This window comes from Vigna umbellata, chromosome 1 (genome assembly GCF_029865625.1).
Source record: "Vigna umbellata cultivar VRB3 chromosome 1, Vumbellata_1.0, whole genome shotgun sequence".
Taxonomy (NCBI): Eukaryota; Viridiplantae; Streptophyta; class Magnoliopsida; order Fabales; family Fabaceae; genus Vigna; species Vigna umbellata.
In genome coordinates, this window is record NC_142165.1 from 102400001 (window position 1) to 102427999 (window position 27999).

General features: G+C 32.3%; 3 protein-coding genes and 1 non-coding gene across 4 annotated transcripts; 2 read left to right on the forward strand and 2 right to left on the reverse strand.

The window, feature by feature from the left end:
• Positions 1 to 1888: 1888 nt before the first annotated feature.
• EIFISO4G1 (MIF4G domain-containing protein / MA3 domain-containing protein) lies at positions 1889 to 7951 on the reverse strand. Its single transcript, XM_047313127.2, has 9 exons — positions 7502 to 7951; positions 6237 to 6308; positions 5694 to 5789; positions 5188 to 5379; positions 4881 to 4978; positions 4180 to 4267; positions 3757 to 4107; positions 3418 to 3663; positions 1889 to 3306 (listed from the first exon to the last, which is right to left on the reverse strand). The coding sequence occupies exons 1-9, from the start codon at positions 7682 to 7684 to the stop codon at positions 2278 to 2280; spliced, it is 2355 nt and encodes a 784-aa protein (XP_047169083.2). The 5' UTR covers positions 7685 to 7951; the 3' UTR covers positions 1889 to 2277.
• Positions 6771 to 6874, reverse strand: LOC124837696 (small nucleolar RNA snoR103). The gene has a single exon (XR_007028762.1). It is a non-coding gene; the product is annotated as a small nucleolar RNA snoR103 (small nucleolar RNA).
• A 10977-nt stretch (positions 7952 to 18928) lies between the features above and the next one.
• LOC124837692 (heat shock 70 kDa protein) lies at positions 18929 to 21685 on the forward strand. The gene is made up of 2 exons (XM_047313134.2): positions 18929 to 19073; positions 19521 to 21685. The coding sequence occupies exons 1-2, from the start codon at positions 18956 to 18958 to the stop codon at positions 21461 to 21463; spliced, it is 2061 nt and encodes a 686-aa protein (XP_047169090.2). The 5' UTR covers positions 18929 to 18955; the 3' UTR covers positions 21464 to 21685.
• Positions 21686 to 22606: 921 nt separating this feature from the next.
• LOC124837675 (translation initiation factor IF3-4, chloroplastic) lies at positions 22607 to 27796 on the forward strand. Its single transcript, XM_047313110.2, has 9 exons — positions 22607 to 22977; positions 23064 to 23103; positions 23298 to 23357; positions 23993 to 24045; positions 24626 to 24681; positions 24766 to 24799; positions 26937 to 27009; positions 27100 to 27192; positions 27524 to 27796. Exons 1-9 carry the CDS (start codon positions 22706 to 22708, stop codon positions 27671 to 27673), a joined length of 831 nt encoding a protein of 276 aa, XP_047169066.1. The 5' UTR covers positions 22607 to 22705; the 3' UTR covers positions 27674 to 27796.
• Positions 27797 to 27999: the final 203 nt, after the last annotated feature.

Genomic DNA, 27999 nt, shown 5'->3' on the forward strand with positions numbered 1-27999 from the left:
AAATTGTCGCTTTAGCTCCTTACTTTTTAAAATAAAAATTATAACATAAGTCATAAATTAACTTTAATTTTTCTAGAGATATGGTTATTTATATCATCTATAAACAATCTTTCTTTAAGTTTTTTTTTCGTGAATTCTTTATTATATTATTTTAATGAAAATTTATAAATTAATATCTATCAATAATACTTAATTTGTAATATAATTACTATTAATAAAATAAGACATTATAAGATTATAAAGAAAACAATTTGTTTAAATATATAAACATATGGTACTAATATGATTTTATCAATATAAATGACAAGAAACATTACATGATCGTTGATTTATAAAGACTTATTTAGATAACTAAAATGATATACATAAAAGAAATTTCACGTACAATAAATAAATAGAATAAGACTAAGAAAAATATTTAAAACTCAACTGACAGTGAGTCCAAAATAAACAGTTCATTACAAAACTTTTTATATTAAAGTATTTTAATATTAAAATAATAGAATCTTGTTATTTTTAAACAATTATAATTTTTTTCAAAATGTTATTTTCTAAATAAATAATTTATTAAATTCAATGTAAGAAGAGAATGTATATATATAATAATTTCTCCTAATTTCAACTCAAAAAAATTACTAAAAACATCTTTAATAATTTAAAATATTTAGTTTAATTTTTCTTTATTATTAATTTCATAACTTATTTCTAAATACACATTTAATAATTTTTCTAATATTATCTATAATTTATTTCCTAATTTTTATTTGATATTTATATAATTATAATTTCGTTATTAATATTTAGTATAGAAAAAAAATGTCTATTTTGTCACTAAATTTTATAATATCACATTTTTTAGTTGTGATTTTCTTAATTGTTTAATTAATTTTTTACTTGAAACTATGGATGGAATAATAAAATATGTACTGCACCCATTATCATCCCTATCAACAATCCCATGAATAAAAAAAAGTTAAGATAGTTATTTAGAAGTAACCTACAAATAATTTATTTAAATCTTAAAAATAATTGTGTCAAATTAAGAATAAAAACATCTTTAAGCTAATTTATTATTGATAAAGATAAAATGTCGATTGATTTATAATACGATTATATTTGATTTTTTATTACTAAATGATTATTAAATTAATGGTTTTGTACAAATTTTCAGTTATGGTCTAAATCTTATATTTTTATATATACATAACGATTAAAATTGTAATTATTAGTTTTATGAACAATTTCATGTCTTGAAAATATTGAATTTTTCAAAAGCAAAAACAAGTACCTACATTTTAAGGGAATCCCGTGATGCCATTTTAGGTTCGAAAGGAGAATACCTTAATAGTGTTTCAAGCCTTAAATTTTTTTCATAAAACTGTTTCTATTAAACGTCAAAGATAGAGAGAGTACCAATCTGCATCCGTCACAACTCATTCACAAGTCTCAAATCTGTGACAGGTACACAACATAAATAATTATGTTATTTTTAAGATATTCTCGACTCAGGTAGCTAGATACCCTAAGCTGACAACCAAACAAAAAACTATAAATTTTTACCTCTTTCCAATTAAATTCCAACCTAATATCTGAAAATTATCAACTCTACATTTCACTGCAAATTATTCCTAAATGTCACTAACAACCAACATTTAAATATTAATCACTTCGCTTCAAATTTAATTTCAATAAAAATCATTTTAGGACAAGATAGTTCAGAATAAAATTTGCAAAGACTATAAAACAGTATATGAGAAGATGGGATTTGGCATATCGAAATTAAATATAATAATCCGTGATACTATGAGACCTTCCTCACTCTATAGGAAGGAAATACGTGATACCTGGACATGCACCCACACAAAGTTGAATTCAAACCTTCAAAAAATACATGCCAAAGTAACGACAATGATATTTATGAACTGACCAGTTTAACAATTACTCTGTCAAGAAAATAAAGGGAAAAAAATGAAACTAATGAAGTACAAAAACATTTGGACCCCCGGATGGATGGGCCACTCTCTTGGCACATGATTAGCCAACTGGAAAACAAAATCCGTAGCTTTATGGTTTAACTTTTCCCTCAAAAAACACCTCTACGACATGAAAACAAAAAAAAAAATTATACAACTCGAGAAAATACCTGATACTGGAAGCTCCCACTTTTATAACATACTGTAATACAAAGTGCTCTAAAAAGTGAGAGCTTTTATAGGGAAGGGAATTTGATGTTCGTTCAGTTACAGGGATCAATATTCTCATGCAGACTCATCTGATTCAGTTGAACAGACTCTGACAGGCCTCAATATCAGATGCTTGTGAATCCAACACAGCTTGCCCAGATGCAGAGCTAATTACCTGCAATGCAGCAGAAAATATTGCTTTCTGGAACCGGTCATCCTCCACCTTCTTCAGGACGTCTCTCACCACCTTAAAATCCAAAGCCCCAGCCAAAACTAGTTTCCCTACTATCTCACCAAAATTATTTGGTGCTTTAGGTAAGTCTATGCCGATATCATCCAGCAGAGAAGCAAATAACATGCACCCAGTTCCTATGTCTCTGGCTGAAAGAATCTTCTTCACGAACAGATACTCAAGAAGTTTGCCAACAGGTTCAACACATGGCGGACTTTTATCTAGTCCAATGGAAATGGCTTCCTTCACAACTTCGGGATGATAAGCCGGAGCTTTTAGTTCCTCCACACACTGCAATGCCTCGTCCAAAAGCCGGACACTGAAATATTCCTCCAGAAGAGAACTAGTTTTACGCTGAAGTTCGTCAACATTCAATTTTGGAGCTGAAGCTTGTGGCTTCTCAGAGGGTATGGCAGAAACAGCTTTAACAGGTGAAGGCATTTGAGGTGTGGACTCGGTACTCAAACCAACATTTGATGGACGAGCAGAAGGAGCACCACCACCTCCATGCACCAGGGCACTGCTTCTCCCACTTATAGTACCACCACTACCTTGAGGTAGTAACTTTGAGCTAACAGTTGGTGTCTTAGATATGAAAGGAGACTGACCACGCCCTCCAGCTTGCATGCCTGACATGTCTCCTCTCGGCATTGATCTTGTCCTGGGAACCTCCCAGTTGTCATTATCAATTCCAGAAATCCTCCTTGTCCCCGGCATCCCAGGCATCATACCACCAGTACCAGGTCGGGCAATTGGAAATCCTCCCTGACTGACATTTCCTTGAACACCAGAAGTTACACGGCTATTTCTCATACTTGCAGTGGCACCTGGACGCAATCCAAGATTTTTCTCTGCCTCTGAATGAATTTCAGTGATGGTTTTGGCTTTCACCTACATTAGTAAAGAAGCAGAAGCAATTAATAGATAAAAATAAAATAAGCAACGGAAGTGCCTTCAAACTGAGTCATAGCATATTTTCAAGAGTAAATCGAGTAAACTTACCTCTTCACGTCTAGGAATCCAGTTATTAGAACGCAAATCTAGAACATCACGAACCATAAACCGCAGCCGTGGAACAAGTTGGGGATTGGTGCTCAATTCTTTCAAACGACTGAAGTACATATCATTAATACGCCTCGATTTTTGGCTTTCATCAAGCTGCTTACCAATAGTGTTGAAAAATTGACATATAGCTTCAACATTTTCCTCAGCTGGACATACCTTGCTGTCAGGCGGACCTAAAAGCTCCTGTATTAAGCATCAGTCAACCACAAAGGTAAGTGGAAACTCCAAAACCAACAATAAATTATATAACAATCGAGTCTCAAGTCCTGATAGAACCTGAACAATGTGATGAACAATCTTTTCGGGAACCATTTTTTGCTTCAATAGCTCACCAATTAAACGAATGTTTCCAAGGGTTCGAATCTTGACAAGTCTGTCCTTATCCCTTCGCTCCATCTCCTGCTCAGGAGCAGTCATCTGTCTCACTTCTTCCCTCAGGTTATCTGCACCTTCAAAAGCCTCCTGGCAGATATTCAAGAGCACTCTCTTAAAAGTGATTTCCTTCCCACCAGGCTCATCAGATGGGAATGGAGGCAGCTTTTCATTAAGATCAGAACATAGCTGGGCATACATTGGGCAAAATGTTGGTTCTAGCACTGCCTTATCAAATATTAGTGAAATAACTCCCTGCATTACCAAACAAATCAATTAAAAACAAGAATGTGATAGAAAAATACTTATTAATAGAATAAAATTAACCTTCAATATGTCGGCAGATGTAATGCCAGAATCAATCAACTGCCCCTTCAAGAGATCAAATTTTTCAGGAGTCAACTTATTTAGTATTCTGCATTGAAATGGTTCACAGTACTGATTATCAGTATCAGAGGCCATGTAATTCTGAAGAATCATACCAGTCACATGAGGGAAGAAGCAAATACAAAATGTTAAAAAGGAAAGTTAACTTTCATTAGTTACACAGAAAATATATAAATAAATTAATCTAGTCAAAACTCAAAAATATTGACTTAAGATTACTTTTCACAAATTCAACTTATCTAATGTGAGTAAATATGTAAAGTGAGAAAGATAGATTGCACCCACTCTTGATTTAAGGGAGTTAAGTAACAATGTTCTTCAACTCAATCAAAGAATCCCTCGCCTTATCTCATACTTTATTTACCAATTAAGAGAAGCAAAGTCCATTTTTCACATATAGTATGGTGCGATCCCACAAAATGATCTATATTGTTATTTTTGTTGTTTTTACTAGTCAACATACCGCTTTTAATACACTCTTTATTATTTGGAGAAATTCATTCGACCTCTACCTATATCAAATGGACATCACTCTCTATTAAGTGGGACACATGTGAAACTCACCAAATAATAAAGGGCATGTTGAAATACAAAATCCCCATTAACTTATTAACAAGTACTAAAAAGTAGAAATCTATTACCCTTTAACTGTCTTTAAGACACGATCTTTATCAGAGAGAGTTCCCCTTCTAGCTGACCATGGCACCTCAGCCTTGACTAGTGTTGGAGTAGGTCCCCCCTGATTTAATAGAGATAGAAGAATTGAAAATAAGATAAAACAACTCATTACACATTGCACAAAGAGAGAACCACTCAATGCCACCATATTAAAAGCTCAAAAAAGCTTTCACTTTTCACTTTCTTGTTTAATGATAATGTAAAGAGCATTAAATGTCACTAGATCAAACTTAAATACAAAACATTAACATTTCTGCCAGTTATCAGTACCCCTTGGTTAGAAGATATTTGTGCCCTTGAAAACTGAGAATTCAGTTGCTCTTGACGATTATTTCCAAACTCCCTATTCTCCTTGAGATTATCCCAAGACCTCTCATCTGCATTACCAAAAGGTTGGCCAGATCGTCCACGCCAATCACGATTATCTGGCTCAGAATATCGATTTTGAAATTGATTTGAGGGCTGCAGAAAATATTATATACATCAGTACACAGTTTGAATAGTTGAATTTACAATGGTAACAATATCACAAGTTAAATTCATTAAAATGATACGAATTAATTGAACTAATAAAAAAATAATAGAAACAGCAGCATCACATACTCAATTAGACATTTTACCATTCCTTGATCACTGATGAATCACTGTAAGATACTATTATATTCACCCCCAAAAATAAATCAGCTTTTCAAGTGCATTAATCAATTTACCAAGAGGATGAAGGAAGAATAAGGTCTTAGTTAACAGCACAAATAGGAGACAGAAAACACACTCACGTTACTTTCTGGGCGGGCCCAACTTTGATCTTCACCAAAAAGTTCAGCTACAATTTCTTGTCTGATCTTCAAAACATCATCAAGGATCTCAACACCCTTAGAACAAAAAGGTTCAACCATTAGACAAGCGATGAATCAGTAGGCACAAAAACTGGAGCACTAGGTTGAAAAAGAGGATATGTGGAGAGAAGAGACAGGATATTTAAGAAAACAAAAGATCACACTTAAAAATTTATCCAGAGGCATAGGGAACAATGTAGGTTGCCTTTCAAGGAACAAGAGAGTTCGGTAGAAAATCTGGCAGCCTCTGTTTAAGTTTAATTAATACAAGTAAACGTATAACATAACAGTAGACACAATACGCACAGGCTATTAGAAAGATGAATCCAATCACTAAACACCAAAGAATTTTAATTAGCCACAATTTTCAAATTAAAAGGAAAAGAATAACATCTAGGCAACAGATGGAAGAAACAGATTACCTCGGGAAAAAAGTATAATTAATTAACCATAACATTAAAGCAGCAATAACATAAAAATTACCTCTCTGAGTTGTAAGAGCTGCTCCCTGGTATATCGCACACGCTCACGACCTTCAAACCGGGAATCTCCAGCCTGTAAATTCAGAAACTTTTAGATACAAATCACATGACATATACACAGTTTAACTATCACAATTCAAAAAGACAACTTCAAAAAGTACATGATAAGTCAGAGATAGATGTATTTAGATCATAAGCGGTACTACAACAAATGCAGAATTCAATTAAACTATGTTCAACACACAAACAATCGCAACTAGTATGTAAATACAATATTGGTTATCATTCTGTCAACAATTTTTGTAACACAGCAAACAATTCAACAGATTCATTTAAAGCCTTTGCAAGCACTTCCTTCAAACAAAAAGTATAAGATTTATAACAATCTCCCCAGCACTGAATCTGAGTGGGGGGACCAATAACATCCAGGCAAAATGTAGATAAATGACTCATTAAGAAAAACAGTGTAACAAGGAAACGATATCTCCTGTGCCACATAGAAGTTGTCACATCCACTATAATTGTGAAATTAGTTCAATGTATGTGGGACCTTTATGGGTAACTTGAAATTTAGTCAATCCCACCTAAAGCCCACATATTGCTTTTTGTCCATATTTACAGCAGGTACACATACTTAGTGCCCAACCAAGAATTAGGACATGCAAATTCAGTTTGCCCCTTTCCTCATGGGCATTAGCTTAAATCCCTGTAAAAACTGAAAAAAAAAACATTACAACAAAGATATTCTTTTTTTACCTTCCAGTTAGTTGATTTTTTTCATTTTTCTCAAGAGTTTTCTTTATGATTCAGCACCCACACAGCCCTAAATAAAATGGCTTAAGTGCTTAAATTCCAAAACACACCACCATCAAATCAAATCCACACACGTCCAAATCTAAGCATTGGACAAAACAAGCAAAAAAAACGAGTGTCAATGACAATATCCAAATTCAAAGTTTAGCCAAATAATTCATCGCAAAAGTATAAACTTTACAGGGGAAAACAATCCCGATGATTGGGCCTTGATATTATTCATCACGCTGATACGAGATCCAAATACACCCACAAGAAAACGTTTAGGAGAGACACACCCAGCTATTAAAAAATAATAAAAAACAACGATAAAAAAAACAAAAAATGGACAGAATCCTTCATGATACTAATTTCAATAGAAAGCGAGAAATACAGAAAGAGAAAGCAAGCTGTGGTGAGAAAAGGGTAAATTGAAGCGGCAAAAAGGCAGATCCAGGGAAAGGGGATTGATACCTTGATAGAGAAGGGAGAGGGAGAGCCGCCATGAGGACGCAGGAGAGGAAGATCAGCAGAAAAGGAGCCAAAAGCAGGGGAAGCAGAAGACGAGGATGAGGAGTCGAATCGAGGGCCGAGGAGCCTGCTGCCTTTTCCACCGCCGGGCCTCAAGCTCAACACCGTCTGATCACTCTGCTGCATGCCTCGCGATGCAATCTTGGCCGTCCGATTCGACAGAGCGTAATGGATTCAGCAACGCCGAAGCACAGCGAAGCCCAGCGAATAGGAGAAGAGAAGGGTAAAGGGAGAAAAAGGGGAAGAAGAGAAGGGATAAATAGATGATAGATTGAAAGGATTGGATTGGGAGTACGCTAGGTATTGGATATTTCTCTCTCTTCTGCCGAGTGAGAAGAGAAGAGAGAACTGCGTGCGTGAGTGAGAACGGAGGGGTCACAAAAAACCCTTCTTAGAGTTGTGTTCACCCTTGCGTACCGTATCTATACGTATCTCCAATCGCCCCCACTCTTTCTTCCCAAAATTAGGTTTACCAAATTACACCCCCTCAATAACCCTAAATTCACATTCGCCCACCCAGAATATACATTCATTTTCGCACATCCTAACATAAATCTATGTGGGCCTGCTGCTAGGTTACGGCCCATGTTTCAATATAATGAGAACAACTTTGATCCTTTTACTAACAGGTTTGTTTTCTACTTCTGTAACTTCAAAAAATATTAACTCAATCAAATATTACAGATTTAAATTCTTTTTCCAGGAATAAATCATTGCATCCCTATATCTTGTATCTCTATCAATTATTTATGGTTCAATACATATACGAAATTTTTTTATTTGGTATTGTTTTCCAATTTTATTCTTTAAATAATTTTTTCAAACTAAAATAATTATTTTACCAATACTTTACTGTTTATTTAAATTTAATATTTTTTTAGTTTAACCATTTTTTTATTAAAAAATTACCTATAAGAAAATTACTTACAATAAATTTATAAAAATTATTTATATTTTATTTTATAATTAGAATAAAAAAATTATTATTTCCTTATTATCATAAATAAAACAACAAAAAAGTAAACACGTACACCAAGTGACTTTTTAATTTTGTTTTTTATGTATTAGAAAATGAAACGAAAAACAAATAAAGTTATATATTAATGAAAACAAATTCACTATGATATGTGTGTTATTCTTTTTTAAGATAATTACAAATAAAAAAATATTTATTAAAACATCTCACTTAAATAAATTAAATAAATACAGATAAATTATAAATATCTCATTAAATGAACTAGGTAAATAAATAATAAATAAAAATAAAAATAAAATTAACAACACCAAATTAAATAAATTAAGTAAATAAAATAAAAATAAAGTTACGAGAACGCTTCTAGATAAATTAAATAAATAAAATAATAAAGATAAATAAAAATAAAATTATAAACACTTAATAAATTAATTAAATAAATATAAATAAAAATAAAGTTATCAACATTTTACTAATTGAATTAAATAAATTAGATAATAAATAAATAAATAATTCCAACACTTTATTAAAAATTTAAATAAACATAATAATAAATAAAAATGAAGTTATAGATACCTCAACCAATAAATAAAATAATTACAATAAATAAATAAAATTTATAAACATCCTACTAATAAAATAATAACAATAAATAAATAAATAAAAAGTTATAAAGATACAGTAAAAATAATAACAATAAAAAATTAAGTTAAAAACACCTCGCTTAGTAAAATAATAATAATAAATTTGTAAACACTTGAATAAAAGTAATAACAATAAATAAATAAAAAGAAGTTATCAAAACCTAATAATAAAAAATAAAAGTGATGTCATGAATATTTATTAATAAAATAAAGATAATATCAATAAATAATAAAATAAAATAAAAATAAGGACACTAAAATAAAAAAATGAATTAATAAATATAGATAAATGAAATATATAAAATGATAAAGGTTTTGTTTTCATGACCTCAAAATATATTGTCCAAGTAAAATTGTACTTTTTAATTGATTAAATAATTTTTTCAAACAGTTTTAAAATTTTGCTCAATAGAGATTTTTTTTTAATCAGAAAGAAAATGGAAATCGAAAAGAATGAGAAAGAAATATTGATGAATGCAACTACCAAAATTTTATTCTTTCACTTTCTATCTTAATATTATATAAAAAAACTATATTATTATATTATTATTTGAATATTATTATTTTCTATACATTCACAAATAATAGTAAAATCATTATTTACCATTTAAATATTATTATAATATTTTACGTATGGCAACTCATGGTAATGGGGAGAAAATTTATTGACTTTCTAAAAGAGCATTTCTTACTCCAAATGCAAAAATGATATTTTTTTATTGGACTCAAAGTGAAAAATAATATCTCAAGAACACGTTGTAAAATGTTGAACTCAATACAACAAAAAATAAGTTACGATAGTTCAAACTACTACATTTTTTTTCTCCAACATAAAAGAGATGGTGTTACAATTATACATAAGATATTATTTATATTATAAATTTATGGATATTAGAATTATAAATTATTTTTCTTATAAGACAATCAATTATTTATATAATATAATTCATTAATTAGAATAAAAGAAAACAATACTTTTATTAAAGTTGTAACGTTCCATGTTATATATAAATGTATAATATAATTGTCCATATTTTTAATATAAGAGAACATATATAAGTAGACTGTAAATAAAGTATTAAGGTTACAGTCATCCCAAATTTAGTCATAATTTAAAACTTAAACATCTTATAGTATTTCAAAATGACAGTACTTTATTTAGAAATTCCTGAACAAACTAAGTTGCAGCATCATCACCATCCAGGGCCTGCTCCAGAGGCACCTCATCCACCTCTTCCCACATCCAAGTGGATGATCATTGCAAAAGAAAAGCACACACAAGCAAAACACAGACACAAAAGCAAGGGTGAGCTAGGTATACAAAAATCATGTCATAACAATCACACACAGGATGCAAGTTTAATTCAAAGTTAATGGACCACACAACACAACTTACACTTTACACTTGACTTGTCCGGACTTAGAATGATTGCCGAGTTATGACGGGTTATGCACTTGTGGTGGCTTCTACTGCTTTGCAAAGTCATTGTCAATGGGTTTCACCCTACCACACTCACGAGGTTAGTCCGTTATCACTCACCTTGGGCCATACTGGAAGCACCCAAGACTAGGACCTCCTGCTACTACTCACGACATGATTCAATCATCTCTACTTGAGAATGATTGATCATTGTAATTTCAGGATAACCCCCAAGACTGAGCTTCCATGCAAATCATTCTAAAACACACCAAGGGCACCACCATGGATCCTATCCTTGAAGATCATGGAATTACGTCCAATAACCTTACATTCAACCACCAAACATGTCTCATACATTCACATACTTTCAATATAATAACATTATCACCATCATATTATGCATTCCAATCATTCCACACACTTAATTCAACCAAAGCAAAAGCAAAAAAGAAATCTGGACTCAGAGGATTCGCAAAGCGCATCCTACTCGCAAGGCGAGACAAGAGAGTATCGCACAACGCACCCCTTAATTCGCAATGTGAATTAACTCGCTGAGGCTACAGGCCTCAGGTCTTCTCGCATAACGCACCCAGGTTGCTATGCGGGAACTTAAACAGAGAGCACACCCCCAAACCTCTTCGCTTTGCGCCCCTCTCGCCTTTCGAATTAAAATGGCAGTGACTACAGGCCACCACCAGTCGCATAGTGACTAGATTCGCTATGTGAATCACCAGACAGAGAGCAACACCCTCTAGTCATTCGCACAACGCACCAACTGGCACAGCGAATGACCTAGACAGTGAGCACTCTCTACAGGGATTCGCTATGCGAAACAACTCGCATAGCGACTCTGCATCATCTGCAGAACGCAAATTCTGCAGAATTATGCACTCACATAAACCCTTACCATTTATAGGCATTTTCCCCAATTACTAACACCTCTAATTCATGTTGTTCACCTAATTAGACTTATCTAGATGTTCCTAATCCTTCCTACTACACTTTTAAAGGGATTACAACTCAACTTTTACTCCTCAACATCAATTTCCACAACTTAAAGATCCCAAACCCCATTCCACCACTTTGCACTGATTTGGACCACTTCGGTGACCGCTAACTCTCAAATTCGCTATCCCACTTCTTTTAAATTAACCTAAAACACTATTAAATTCACTCAACCTACACCTAAGTTTTCACAGCAGATTCCTTCATCTAAAATACTCAATTTCAGTTACACATCACATCCAAATCAATTCACAAGCATCAGTTCACAGATTCACAGATGCACATTCCCATACATATAATTCCATCTACTTAAAACTTAACATGCAAACCAAGCAGCAAAAATAATACATAACTCATTATATACACATACATGCAACAAATTATAAAGACGTATTTCTAACTCCCATTACCTCAAAATCACAGCCCACCCACAGGAACTTCTCAACAGCACCTTGCACGACAATAACTCAACAAAACCCTACAGACCACCACATTGGTGATAGGAACAACTCTTAGAGCTAGGATGGAGTAGAAGATGAGAAAGAGGAAAGCACAAGACACATGCAACCAACAAAGATTTCATGTGCTAGGTTTTAGAACAAAGAAGAAACTGCATGTAAGGACTTACCAGCCTAGGAACAAAAATGAATTGGCCCATTGTGAAGCTCTCTACGTCGCGGACGTTTGGGCGCCACCTGATCGGAAATCCACTGGCTCAATGAAGAGAAATGGTAGAGAGAAGACAAAGATGTGGTAGAAAGAAGGCAGAGAACTTTTAATATCTGAGTTCTAGAGAGATAATGGGGTTTGGGCTAATGAGCCAGGATGTTCTGAAATGTGCTTTTAAAAGAGAAAAAGAAAAAAATATCATGATTCATTAACTTAATACCCTATCAACTTTCTAATTCATTTTCAGGTTCTCACAAAAGTATTCTTCAAAATTAAATTTATTTTATATTAAATATTTAACTATGAAATTTAAACATGGTTAATAACTAATATGAAAATAAAGGATTGAAGCCAAAAAAAAGTTTAAAAAGTAAGAAAAATTGAAAAACTCACAAGGACAATATGTCCACAAAAGTCTTGTGGATCAGGATTAGCCCTTGAATATTTTTTTTAACATGAAAAAGTATTACTTTTTATATATTATTGTAACAATTTGTCTCAATTTTTGACTATTAGAACGATTTATCTCGACTTTCGACTACTTGAAGGATTTGTGTTGGTTTTTAGTTTGTGATCTTCAGTCTGCATGAGCCTGACTCAACTTTTGGCCTATATCAATCTTTTTTTATCTTCAAAATGATTTAGTTGAACTTTTGAGAATTATATAACATAAGTTTAATTTTAGGTTTATATAAAATGTTTTTTAATATTTACAATTATTTTAGATTTATATAAAATAAGTTTAATTTGTAATTGTTTTTTCTTGAAGTATTTAAATAATTTGAACGTAGTTTTATTGTTTGTTATATAGTATCATTTTACCTTTTATAATTTTATATTTAAAATAAATGACTTTTAATATGTTATTAATAAAACATGATGGAAAAATGAAGGTAATTTGAGTTATAAAATATTTAGATATTTTAGATAAAATATCATTGTCTTTCTAAAAATATTATTTTAACTTTCCTCCTACTTTTTTTCTACGATATGTGTTACCTTCTTCACCTATTATATGATTAAAGATCAGAATATTCTACGATTCTTTTTTATCAAAGTAGTAAATAAAATAAGTTCCTTTTTTTTTGTTCTATTTTTGTAGTTGAGTATATTTTTCTCATTTTCATGTGAATATAAATGATTGCATGTGACTCAATTATACTTAAAATGATTCATATTTATTTGATGTTCCTCTGTGTATAAAATTCTATGTAAGGGTGAACTATGAGAAAAATACTCTAATAGTTATACGAGCCTCAAACAAGAAAAACTAGTTTCTTGTTGATTTATTCAAATACATAAATACTTATTTATTGGTTAAAACCTCGTTACATTCATAAACATATGACTTATTGGAAAATTTAAGCTATGTAAAACAAATTGCACCACAATAAACAACATGAAATAAATAAAACAATTTCCTGTTAGGAATTTCGCATTCATTTAAAAAAAAATAATGCATACATAAAATTTAAGCTATGTACTCATTTTCAATAAATAGACGTTAATTGTTTAAAACATGACTAGTGTGTGAGTCTAATAAAATGTTTAATTAGTAATGTGTTTTTTATATTTCTTTTACTCACTTGAGTTTTTATATTTTTAACATAAAAACAACATGGTCTATTTTTTGCATCAACGTCCTCAACCATATCCTAAAAACAAAATTAAAAATCATAACTAGGTTTATGTGTTTATCTTCAATAGTGCAATAGACAAAACCAAATGGTTTGGATATGTGATATGTGATTTGAAAAATGCGATATTGGATTTGAAAGAGACGATCTTAGTGAAATTGTCAAAGAAAGAGAGACCTCAGAGGGAGAAAAATGTTTGAATTTTCACATGGTCACCTTTTAAGGATGTTAATGTTTATTTCATGAGAGAGACCACATTGTCTTTATTTAAACAAGGGTTAATTATCTTTTAGTTCCTAAATCATAAAGTGAGTTTGATTTTTGTTCATATCTTAAATTTTGATCATGTTAGATCTTCATACTTAAAAGTGCATGAGTGCAAACCTCCTTACTTGTTAATTGTTTTATGGTATTGTTTGACGAAAAAAATACTACATTAATGCATTTGTTAAGTATAAGAACCTAATGTGATTAAAATTTGAAATAGGGACGGAAAAACAAAATCGTGTTATAATTTATAGACTAAGAACTTAGTTAATTCTTTAAACAATATAAGGACTCAATTGAGTAAAAAAAATAAAATAAAATGTAATGATAAAATGAATCAGATACCTAAATAGATATAAGTATCAAATTATTAATTAAATATTCTATTAAATTCACATGTGATCACACCTTCTGAATGGTGCTAACGTAATTTTAACAAAAGAGACCATAGTGACTCTATTTAACAAATATTGAAAAACAAATATAATGACTAAAATAAATCAAATGTATAAATATATAAACCAAGTTACATAGTAAACCAAATATTAAAAGGTTTATTAAAAAATAATTTTAAACCTAACTCAACCTTATGAAATCAATTTGTAAAATAAGATTTAAATTCATATATTGTAAATTGGTCTTATTTATAATCAGACTTTCAACATCTCATCACTTTGCCACATATACATTTTAAGTGTAGATGAACAATAATAAATATTTTCGCAGCAAATCAATAAAGGATGAAACAAAAAAAACCAACAAATAGCGATATTTTTTGATATAAAGTCTAACTCAATAGTTATTAGTAATTAAATTTTAAATATGATTTAATATCACGAAATAAAAATTTACACTTATTTGTATATTATAAATTTATTCTTTTAGTTAATATAAAATTTTAAATAAATTTAATCATAACAAATAAATAAAAATCATCTAAGAAAACACATTATTTTATTAAAAAGAATAACATCAAAATGAAATAAATAAAAAAATCCTGAAAACTTATTTTCTTTCTTATCTTTTTAATTGAGAAGTAAAGTTGTGCTTGAAAGTCTCACTTTTTCATTAAAACATGACAATATTTATAATAAAAATCATGTACAATGTAGAATTATATTTTGAAGCAATCATTTGAGCATTTTTTATTTTTGTTAAATTTGAACTAATACTTTTTAATATTTTACTTATTTATTAACTAAGTCTATTTAATAAAAATTCGGTTTCTCTTACTAATTATTAGACAAGATGCATGTATTAAATGATGTGAATTTTAAGTACATGTACCTAATACAAATTTTAATAATTATTAATTTTGTAAGCTAGTTTTTATATTTATTTAATTAAATAGTAATTTATATTAGTGATAACTAGGGATGACAACGGGTCGGGTCAGGCACAAATAGTGTCTACCCGCAACCCGACCCCTATGCAAAAATCCGTACCCACAACTCGACCCGCTATCCGCTCGATATTCGCATAAAAAAATTTACGGATTTTTTTCAACCCGCGGATATCTGTTGGATACCCGTTTTCAACCCACAAATATATAAAAAAATATATTTTGTGAATTTTTAAATAAGGTTTAAATTAAATTACAAGTTAAAGAGAACAATTTAATATATTTGCAAAAAACAAATAGTGAACAACTTTTGAAAAAAAAAAGATATGAGGAAGAAACACCACCTGAAGTCTCAATTTAGTCACACGATCTACCCAGAAATACCTATCTATGAAACAAAGATAAAGAATTTTCGAGAAAACGCAAACAGGAACCCTAAACCCAAATTCTGGAAACGAACGCAATCATAGAAATCTCAAATCCGCGATAACCACGAGGGTCTTCAACAATCCAATCTACATCAATGAACTAAAATCCAAAAAAACTCAAAACACTCATTTGAATCATAACCCCAAAATCGCGTCACCAATTAACAGGGAAGAAATCAATAAACGAACTCCAAAAACGCGAATCAAAATGTACAAAAGAAACCCCAAAATCAGAAAACAAATAAAACCCTAATTTCAAATCCCAAATCGGAACAAAACCCCAGAATCAAGAGAGAGAAAGGAAGAGGGAATGGAGCCTACTCCCTGCGTGAGCTGAACCAGAAGGAAGAAAAAAAGTGTCCTCCTTTAAGAGATAATTTTCTAATGGGATTGTATGTATATGTTTGATATCTCTATTATTAGCGTTAGCTCAAAAGTAATATAACCCATTTTTTTCTTTTCTTCTTTTAAAAAAAAGGTAATTGAAAGGAATCCCAATTCATTGTTATTAAAATTTCCCCCTTTTTTAAGAGTAATAAAAAAATTTTAATTTTAAAAAATTTTAATTAAATTTTTGTTATATTTTTTTTGGGTAAAGGGTAAAAAATTTAATTTTAAAAAATATTAATTAAATTTTTGTTATTTTTTTTCGGGTAAAGGGTATCCGCGGGTTGGATAGTATAATACCCGCATCCAACCCGTTTAGAAGCGGGTATTAAAATACCCGCTACCCGTTACCCGCGGGATGACAAAAAAATCCGCGCCCGCGGATATCCGCAGATAAAACCCACGACGGATAGTTATTATCCGCGAATATTTACTACCCGCGGGTAGCGGGTATTTTAATACCCGCTTGCTTATAAACGGGTCGGGTGCGAGTATTATACTATTTGTACCTGCGAATATCCGCTATCCGAATAATAAAAAAAATTTAAATTTATATTTTATTAAGTTAAATTTAATCAAAATTAACATTAATTTATATTTTATGAGGTTAAATTTAATTAAAATTAAATTTTAATGTATATTTAATTTAATTTTTATTATATTTTATATATTTTTTGCAATTTTATTTAAATTTATTTTAAAAATTTATAAAAATATATATTTTTCAATATTTGCGAGTATCCGTGGGTATCGACGGGTATTTGCGGCTTTCAAAATATCCGGAAATAATTTTTAATTGGGTATCTGTGCGGGTAGCGAGTGAATTTTTCTTTTTGTCGGGTCGGGTTGTGGGTAGACATTATCCGTGCCCGATCCGTTGCCATCCCTAGTCATAACTCTCATATCATTTTTCATTTTCAATATTTTCACTCTCTCTCTCACACACGATGACAACAAGTCAGGTTGAACACAAATAGTGCCGACCCACAACTTGATCTGAAAAAAGTTAATTCGTTATCCGACCCATTACCCGCACGAATATTCGTTTAAAAAATACATGCAGATATTTAAAATTCGTAGACACCCGTGAATACCGATAGATACCCGCAAATACTTTAAAAAATATATTTTTATAAATTATTAAAATAAAATTTAAATAAAATTAAAAAATATAAAATATAAATTAAAATTTAACCTTATAAAATATAAATTAATTTTAATTTTAATTAAATTTAAATTAATGAATATAAATTAAATTTTTATTTTTATTTTTTACGAATAACATATATTTACATATACAAATAGTATAATATCCACGTCCCACCTATTTATAAACAAATATTAAAATACGTGCCGACAGTATCAAATATTCCTGTAGATACCCACGAACACAACATATTTTTCTGTCATCCATGTATTTATAATATATATATATATATATATATATATATATATATATATATATATATATATATATATATATATATATATATTTATATTTTGTTGCTTAAAATTTAGTGATTTCGAAGTTAAAGAGTTTAAATGTTCTTCTGAATAAAAATAAACTTTATATTTATAGAAAAATCTCCTATAAAATTTTTCAAGATAATTTTGAAACAAATTTTCTAAGCGAAAAGTTTAAGAAAAATAGATTCCAAACACGAAAAATGAAATACACTTCCTATTATTATCTCTTGTTAATAAAAAGACAACTATATATTTTTGTCTAGCTGCTAAGTAGTTAATTATAGGGTAGAAATTGATTTATCCTGTATATAGATAATTATTGAGTGGTTAGTTTTATTATCAGATTACATAGCATAATAAGAACGAGGGTACAATATAGAAGAAAATTTTAATATATTTTAAAAAGATATATTGTATCATTATTTTTAGAAAAACAATATTAATTATTTATTTGTTATTATAATAATTACCAAATTACACAAATCATAAAAAAGACCCTCATCTAAAAATATATGTAAGAATGAGTTATAAACCGCGAATTAATTTATCTTATTATGAATTTAGGTTAGAAAGAATCTTTTTTCAAATGTATATCAAATTAAATCTTATTCGTAATGTATCAACAACAATTTTTATTAAATTATTTTATTATTTGTTAAAAATAGTTAAATGATATAGATATTTTATTTATTTATTTATTAAATTTTGTTGGTTTATAATTTAATTTCTAATTATTATTTTTATAGTAATATTTGATAAAATAAGTAATCATCTTAATTAAAGTATTGTAAAATTAATCTATTTTAGTCATATTAAAATAATAAAACATTTCCTAAAATAATTCAAATTACTTTTAATCGCATTACAAATTTTTTAACTTAAAAGAGTAACGAGTGAATCCGTCTGAATACTCATTTTCATGCCTCTCTAATAACTTAAGAAGAGAAAAAGACAAAAGTAATAATAAAAAATATTTATAATTCTGGATATTATTTAAAATATGACATACTTTTTATTTAATTGATATGAGCTTTAAAAAGAAAAACTTACTTAAAGCATCGGAATATTTTAATATCTGACAATATGAGCTAATGGAAGAGGAGAATCCAAAACTTGAAGATGATTTTATTGATACGAGCCGATGAATAGTTGTCGTTGATGTCTGGTCTAGTCATTGCTTTTCATTTTTCAATCCTCCTCCTTTCAACACCTGTTTTAACGTCGTCACGGAGCTACAGCCATGCACCGCCCCTCTCCACCTTTCTAATATCGCCAGGTTGATAACCTTCCTTCGAATACTCAATTTAATTTCTAAATTTTTATTTTATCATTATATCAAAATTTATTTTTTAACCTTTTTATCACTTAAGAATTTAAATCAAACTCAAAATGGTTTTAAAGGCTTATTTTAAAAATTAATTATTAAAAATAATATAATTAAGTGCTAAAGAAAATGAAAGTTCTGGATTTCTTTCTTCCCTTCTCGAATGTTAAAGAAACAGCAAGAACACTCTAGCACGATCTCAAACATTCTCCCTCCAAATTCACCTGGTGAATTCTCGAACTCACCCTCTACTTTCTAACTGCTACTATATATACCGCTGTGACTATTCTTTCTCCTCACACAATCTCTGCACAATACAAAATATTCTCTACACACAAGAAAGCTCTCAAAGTTTCAGAATTTTGTTTTTTGAATTACTAATTCGGTGATCAATGGCAGCAAAGGAAGGCAAAGCAATAGGCATAGACCTCGGCACGACCTACAGCTGCGTAGGCGTGTGGCAAAACGACCGCGTTGAGATCATCCCCAACGACCAAGGCAACCGAACCACACCCTCTTACGTGGCTTTCACCGACACCGAGAGGCTGATCGGAGACGCTGCCAAGAACCAGGTTGCTATGAATCCGCAGAACACCGTCTTCGATGCTAAGCGTCTAATCGGGCGCAGATTCTCCGACTCGTCGGTTCAGAACGACATGAAGCTATGGCCGTTTAAGGTGGTGGCAGGCCCGGGTGACAAGCCCATGATCGTGGTCTCGTACAAGGGTGAGGAGAAGAAGTTTTCTGCTGAAGAGATATCTTCCATGGTGTTGATCAAGATGAGGGAAGTGGCAGAGGCGTTTCTTGGTCATTCCGTGAAGAACGCTGTTATTACTGTCCCTGCTTATTTCAACGACTCGCAAAGGCAAGCCACGAAGGACGCAGGGGCCATTTCGGGGTTGAATGTGTTGAGAATCATCAACGAACCCACTGCCGCTGCTATTGCCTACGGCTTGGACAAGAAGGCTTCAAGAAAAGGTGAACAGAACGTGCTTATTTTCGACTTGGGTGGTGGAACCTTTGATGTTTCCATATTGACCATCGAGGAGGGGATTTTCGAAGTGAAGGCCACTGCTGGTGATACTCATCTTGGGGGTGAAGATTTTGATAACAGGTTGGTGAATCACTTTGTTACAGAGTTCAAAAGGAAGCACAAAAAGGATATTAGCGGGAATGCTAGAGCGTTGAGGAGGTTGAGGACAGCGTGTGAGAGAGCCAAGAGGACGTTGTCTTCCACCGCGCAGACAACCATTGAAATCGATTCTTTATACGAAGGGATTGATTTCTATGCAACGATTACCAGAGCCAGGTTTGAGGAGATGAACATGGACTTGTTCAGGAAGTGCATGGAGCCTGTGGAGAAGTGTCTGCGTGATGCCAAGATTGACAAGAGTCACGTTCATGAAGTTGTTCTTGTTGGAGGGTCCACCAGGATCCCGAAGGTTCAGCAACTGTTGCAGGATTTCTTCAACGGGAAAGAGCTTTGCAAGAGCATTAACCCCGATGAAGCTGTTGCTTATGGTGCAGCTGTTCAGGCTGCGATTTTGAGCGGTGAAGGGGACGAGAAGGTTCAAGATTTGTTGCTGTTGGATGTGACTCCACTCAGTCTTGGGCTTGAAACTGCTGGTGGTGTTATGACAGTGTTGATTCCGAGGAACACAACGATTCCCACCAAGAAGGAGCAGATTTTCTCGACTTATTCCGATAACCAACCCGGGGTTTTGATCCAAGTGTTTGAAGGAGAGCGTGCTCGAACAAAGGACAACAATCTTCTCGGGAAGTTTGAGCTCACTGGGATCCCTCCTGCACCAAGAGGCGTTCCTCAAATTAATGTCTGCTTTGACATTGACGCTAATGGGATTTTGAATGTCTCTGCGGAGGATAAAACCGCGGGTGTGAAGAACAAGATTACTATAACCAACGACAAAGGTAGGTTGAGCAAGGAGGAGATAGAGAAGATGGTGAAGGATGCAGAGAGGTACAAGGCAGAGGATGAGGAGGTAAAGAAGAAGGTGGATGCGAAAAACTCGCTTGAGAATTATGCTTACAACATGAGGAACACGATAAAGGATGAGAAGATTGGGGGGAAGTTGGCAGCGGATGATAAGCAGAAGATTGAGAAGGCTGTGGAGGATGCGATTCAGTGGCTGGAGGGGAACCAGTTGGCGGAAGTGGATGAGCTTGAAGACAAGCAGAAGGAGTTGGAAGGAATCTGCAACCCCATCATTGCCAAGATGTATCAGGGTGGTGCTGGTGGAGATGTTCCTATGGCTGATGACATGCCTGGTGGTGGGTCTGGTTCTGGTTCTGGTGCTGGACCTAAGATTGAAGAAGTTGACTGAGACTGAGAATGTGTGACTAACTTCAACTTCTGTTGCAGAGTGAATCAAGACCCATAGGATCTTTGTTGTTGTGTACTTGTTATTTTGTTCAAAAAATGTAAGCTTAGTGATGTGAAGTTTCACGAAGATTGAATAAAAGTTTGTTTAGTTCTTTCAGTAGGAGCTGAGATTAATGTAATTTTACAGTTTGGTTCATCAATAAATGTTTTGATTCAGTCTTCTGATGAATTCCCTAAAGGAATATGTGGTTTTGTTTTGATCAAATTTAACAATAATAAATATAAAAGAGGTGCAAGAAAGTCAAAACTAAAATTAAAGGATTTATGATTTTCACATCTCTATATAACTTAAAAATAATAAACGGGTTATATAAGATGTTTTTATTAAAATTAATGGATATACTGGGAATAAATTAAGTTTGATTATCTTTATTAAAAAGCATCTGACATAATAGTCGTGCTTGTTTTTTAAGTAGTTTAAATCGTTCAAAATAAGATAGATTTAATGTTTTCTTTACATTAATATATGGTAACAAAAACATTTTAACTTGAAATAAATATATTTAACATGCTAAAAATGTAAAGGTCCCATTGATAAGAAAATTAATACCGAAACATTTTGTAATTTTCAGTCACTAGTGCATCATGTAATTATTATTTTAACAAAAAAATTGTGAGAAAAAATAAAGCAAATGAAAAAAATGGTTTATTATTAATATTATTATGCTTAAATGTTTAAGTTAGGTTTAATAGCCAATTTAGTCCCCACTTTGGTTGAAAAATCTCAATTTAGTCCCTCGTTATAAAAATGTTTTACATTAGTCCTAACTTTTAAAATCGTGGGTCAGATTGGTCCCTTTCGTTAAATATAAGTTAACGAAATTAATGGATGATGATGTGACACAGCTTAAAGCTGATGTGTTAGATTGGTCCCTCGTTAGCTTTAAGTTGTGTCACATCATCATCCATTAATTTTGTTAACTTATATTTAACAGAAAGGACCAATCTGATCCACTATTTTAAAAGTTAGGACTAATTCAAAACACTTTTATAACAAGGGACTAAATTGAGATTTTTCAACCAAAGTGAGGACTAAATTGGCTATTAAACCTTTAAGTTATGTAGTAGTATTTTTGCGATGTTGGAGTTTGAAAGGAGCGAGTGGAGCTAATAGGTGACTCAGAGTTTAGGATAAGAGATATGCGCCATAGTTGAAGATTGAATAAGGAAGGGTCCGCGTGCCATGGCTGGCATCACCACCGTCCCCTTCAAACTCTTTCATTACCACGCCACACCTTCTCCTCTCTTCACTTCTTCTCATTCCAAACTCTTCGGCCTTTCCCTCTCTAATCCGAATTCCCTCAAATACGATCCTTCTCTCTCCACCTCTCTCTTCTACGTAACCGCTCGCTACGGTGGCGGCGGCGGCGGCTCTCGCTCCTTCGGCTCCGGCGACTCCAGGAGACGCCAGCCCGAAACCGACGACGACCAGGCTCTCGACCTCTCCACCCTCAGGTTCTGTACTCCCTCCTTGTCAATTCCTTTCTCTCTTATGCTTCCTCTGTAATTTCGTCATTAAGAATGCTTTGAATTTGAAATAGGTCAGATACCGTGAGGCTTATTGATCAGAACCAGAATATGGTTTGTTCTTTTTTTCCTTCTTTTGTATTTCAACGCTTTCAATTCTGTTCGCTTGAGAAGCACTTTGGACTAAGCTACTACGTTTAGAAGTTTTATTTGATTGATTGATTCGAGGATTGTATTCTTTGAGTTGTGAATCTTTCTAATTCGGTCTGAAGCTAGCGGAGGTTGCTGAACTTGTTGTGTTTTTGTAGGTTGGAGTAATGTCAATTGATGACGCCATTCAAATGGCTGAGGATGTCGAACTTGATTTGGTATGATGTCTTGTGCCTGAGATTGCTGCTTTTGTGCTAAGTTTTGCACTATTTGTTGCCTACAATGTTGTGGTTTTCTCATTTACATTTCCCCCTCCTTTTGTTTTTGTTTCAGTTCGAAAGTATACTCTTTAGTTGTATATGTTTTGCCATATAATTTCAGCTTAATTAATATAACTTATTTTCACTATGCCTAGTGTCGGTAGATGATGGAAATGGCAGTAAATAGAAAGCGGAAGTGCTTCCTATAGTTTCACTTAGTTCATGTTTGAATAAACTTTTCTATTAGGTAAACAAGAAGGTAAAATGAATCGAGCTTCTTCCATAAATTAAGATAAGCTTAAGTACTTTAACTTTGATAGAAGTTCTGTCATCTAATTTCCGCAACAGGTGATAAGGTTGTTTTAACTTCCGGTAGAATCTCAATTCATTTTACCTTTTTTTTTCTTCCCTATGAGTGATTACAGGGAAATCTATCCAAACAATGCTTTATATAGATATCACAAATAAAAGTGAATGAAGTCTGTCTTAATATGGTGTTGAAAACCTAATTGATTCAGGAAAGTTGACAATCAATTCAGTGGGAAGTTTCTGACATCAATGTGTAATCTTATTTACTCTCGTTTTTTGGTCAGGTAATATTATCCCCAGATGCAGATCCTCCTGTTGTTAGAATAATGAATTACAGGTATTATCTTTGTATATCACGAGAGAAAAACTCTGCATATTTGGTATCAAAATGCCGATGGTTGATGGACATATCAAATTTTTATGCATTTTTCAATCAATTTAGCAGTTAATGATCTGTGTGTATACTTGTTTAACAATAGTTGAACATTAAGTAGTTTGAATCGGGTTGATAGAGCACTAATAAAATTTGGTTTCCAGTTTCTCTTGATTCTGGCCTTGTGCAACAATGTTTTATTCAATTTTTATTAATTAGGGAACAGTGGCGGCGGAGGTGGGAGTATTGTTTGCATTCAGTTGTCTTAAATGAATGTTGTGCTTCCATGTATATTTGGGGTGGGGTGTTGTGAAGACATGATAGAGCAATAAGTAACAGGGGATCAATGGGGAGATTAATTGACACTTGTGTAGTTGTTTCAAGAAAGACTATAGCATTTGATGTTCATTTGACTAAATAAAATGAATCTGCATGAAAGGACGTGCCTAGATCTGCATCTGTTTGACATGATTGAGCACTTGTATACTTATAATTTTAGAATTGTTGGACCATGTAATTGATCCTTGTATTTTCTTCTGAACAGCAAATATCGATATGAGCAACAGAAGAAGAAAAGAGGACAGCAGAAGAAAAGTGCTGGTAAACATTGATATTTTCTTCTAAATTATTTGCAAAACTCAGAAAAAACAATAAATTACTGACCTAATAGTCTTTTAAATGTAGCTAATCGGATGGATTTGAAGGAGCTCAAAATGGGGTAATGTCCTAAGCTAATCTTGGACTATTGTTCTTCAGATTTCTTAATTATGGATCAAATAATACTTTTATTAATATTTTTAACAAGCGTTAAAAATCTGAAGTATAGTTTGCTATATCAGGCAATCTAGTTTGGTTTTGGTTAACTATTTGTTCTCGGGAAAGGCATTACGCACATCTACACAAGTTAATTATTTCTGTTAATTTCAGGAAACTAAAGGAAGAACAACAACCTAGCCTTTCCCCCTCTAGGCGAATTTGACTACATGGACTAAATGATGTCATATGATTCCACATATAGTTTTTCTCCGTTTTCCTGTGTCAATTGATCAGGGTACATTTCATCCAATCTACTCACCTTATTGGGGGTTTTACATGTCTTTTCTACGCATGTCCAAATCCCCTATGGTGAGTTTCTACCATTTCTTCTACTATAGAAGCTATTCTTACTTTTTCTCTAATACATTCCTAATTTTATCTTGTTTGATGTGTCTACTCATTTTTTCTACATCGAATTTATTCTCTTAGCTTTTTACCATCCGACATTCAGTTCCATACAACATTAAGTTGTGTGATAAAATCTTCCTTTAAGTTTGGTTGGTACCTTTTTGTCGCAAATGATAGCCAAGGAACTTCTCCATTTTCTCCTTCGCTCTTGAATCCCATTGTATATATCTCCATCCGTTTCTCTGTTATTCCATGTGATGGAAACTAGATACTTAAATAACATGACTTTTGGTGTACTATACTCTCCTAGTTTTGCTTTTTTGGTAGGGATATTGCGTCAGCAAAATCCATGAAATTTTAAAGCTCGTCATTACATCTTCAACTCTATTTATTTCCTCTCTTGATTCTCCAACTAGAGCTATGACAGGCACTATGGCATAAAATCTTTCAATATGCTCAAAACGCATTCAAGAGTAAGGTAAAGGGATAAGGGTTCAAAGTTGACCTTTGGTGCAATGCTACATATCATCTACACTTCCATGTGGCTCCTAACTCACTTCTTCTATAGCTCTTCACTGAAGGTTTTTTCTTCTTCTTTCTATTCAATTGTCACCACTTGATCCTGTCTTGGCTTTTCCTTCTTACTCTCCTCTCATCTCTTATGGCTGTGATCCAGATTCAATGTTGGGTACTCAAGCTCTCACTAGTTGAGACATTGTAGTCCATGCAAAGTTTTCTGTGATTTCCTTATGAAGAATAATAATGAGAACATAATCATCTTTATTTGTTTCTACTTGATCATAATCCCCATTTAAATCAATGTATCTTCTACATTTATAGATGTGCTCAATTCACAGCCATTTAGACCCCATCTAATTATTTTTTTCTCCTAGTGGTAATATTCCCTCTAAAGCTTCGAAATCTTCCCAAATTCTCATGTCGTGGCACCCTTCTAGTGGTACATAAGCATTGATCACATTTAAAGCACCCCTTTCCTTTACAAATTGGGTTAAATATGTTTTGTAAAATAAGCACATTTTAATTTTTATTTCTTGTGAAAGTTTTCCCTTGGACTTCAGCCGTTTAGAATCTAAAATTAATACTTTTGATTCCTATTGTTATAAACATTAGTTAACCATTTACATGTTTAATGGGAGGTTGCATGGCAACCTAGGTGGCATCCAATACTGTGTATGTGATGTCATGTCAACACTTGACTCCCAAAAATTATTTTGGTCTCTAAAATGAATAGTATTTATTTTGTTCGTTCATTTTATAAGAACTTAACATACTTAGCCATTACAATTTATAGAGCTATGGTCTATCTCCTAACCTCTGTACATTCACAACATAATTTCTCAATACTTATTATATATAACTAAATAGTTCCCCCTTTGATTTAATTTTTACAACACACCACAACTAAAAGGAGTTTGTTTACCATATTTGCTCAGAGATGAACTAGGAAGTTTTATATGATGATGCATCACGCTGTAAAGATATAGGAAACTGCTGTTGCAGTATTAATTAAATGCATAAAACTTATTCTGTAATTTACGTTTTTCTTCCATAATTAAAGCAGTTACAGCTGTTGCCTTTCATGAGCTGTGGTTGAGTTGTAGTTATTTTTACTAGAAGAGTCTTGTACTTATGCCTTTCTGTTACTAATTCTTTGTACTTAATTTTAACAGTTACAACATAGATGAGCATGATTATTCAGTGCGTTTGAGAGCTGCACGGAAATTTTTGAAAGACGGTGACAAGGTTGCATGAATTATATTATCATGTCATATTAAGCACGGTGTTCCTACACGTATACTAATGTATTGAGATCATTGGGATCCATTCCTGCAGGTTAAGGTCATAGTAAACCTTAAGGGTCGTGAAAATGAATTCAGGAATATTGCTATTGAGCTTCTTACACGTTTTCAGAATGATGTTGGGGAGGTACGTCATGTCACTTTCCCGTGTGTTATACTTATCATATTTTTAGGTATTAAAAACCTGACTATTTTCCATACAAAACGAAACTGGTTACAAGAAAAATAGATCTTGATATGTTTGTTATACCGGTATTTTATTGTGTTATAGTCCCTAACTTAGCACACTTTAATAATTCTCAGGCACCACTACATTTGCTATTTCCGTTTGATTTCTTTTGTGCTTTGGATTTACTTTTAGTGAATTCATTCCATAGTCTTCTGTCCCGATATCTAATTTTATGGTCATTAGAGACATATCTATTTGAATTTCATATCCAAACCACACATATGTGCAGGTTGGACTAGAGGAGGCAAAAAACTTCCGTGACAGAAACATCTTCATAATTTTGGTTCCAAACAAAGCTGCTGTACAGAAAACTCAAGAACCACCAAAGAAAAAAGACAAGTCCAACAAAGATGAAGTCTCCGCCAGTGTCCAAGCGTAACCGAAAACTTCCAAGCTAGTTTCTAATTGTAGAATGAATTGAGTAACTTTTATTGGTCTGAGTTGTATGATTTATAATTCATGTGCAATAATAGCATATAAATTCTCGAGGATTTTAATTATAGAGGCAGCCTTGGCTTTTCGAACACAAGTTGCTGAAGGGATACCAGTATACCACTAACCGCTCTTCACAAGACTAATCATAAAAGGACAATCGCATGTGGGTAATATATGCTCATTTAATTTTAGTTTGACAGTAATATTTGCATACTTCTGTTCGAATTCAATGCATGTAAAGTTGGTGACAGGTGGAAGGGTCCATACCTT

Excerpts from the sequence above, each read along its gene's own strand:
- LOC124837692 (XM_047313134.2), top strand. The coding sequence starts at position 18,956 with ATGTCTGGTCTAGTCATTGCTTTTCATTTTTCAATCCTCCTCCTTTCA. Across the intron at positions 19,074-19,520 it reads CACCTTTCTAATATCGCCAG|CAAAGGAAGGCAAAGCAATA; the intron begins GTTGATAACCTT and ends GATCAATGGCAG.
- LOC124837675 (XM_047313110.2), top strand. The coding sequence starts at position 22,706 with ATGGCTGGCATCACCACCGTCCCCTTCAAACTCTTTCATTACCACGCC. Across the intron at positions 22,978-23,063 it reads CTCGACCTCTCCACCCTCAG|GTCAGATACCGTGAGGCTTA; the intron begins GTTCTGTACTCC and ends AATTTGAAATAG. Across the intron at positions 23,358-23,992 it reads AGGATGTCGAACTTGATTTG|GTAATATTATCCCCAGATGC; the intron begins GTATGATGTCTT and ends TTTTTTGGTCAG.
- EIFISO4G1 (XM_047313127.2), bottom strand. The coding sequence starts at position 7,684 with ATGCAGCAGAGTGATCAGACGGTGTTGAGCTTGAGGCCCGGCGGTGGA. Across the intron at positions 4,108-4,179 it reads CATCTGCCGACATATTGAAG|GGAGTTATTTCACTAATATT; the intron begins GTTAATTTTATT and ends TTGGTAATGCAG. Across the intron at positions 3,664-3,756 it reads TTGTTCATCACATTGTTCAG|GAGCTTTTAGGTCCGCCTGA; the intron begins GTTCTATCAGGA and ends TGCTTAATACAG.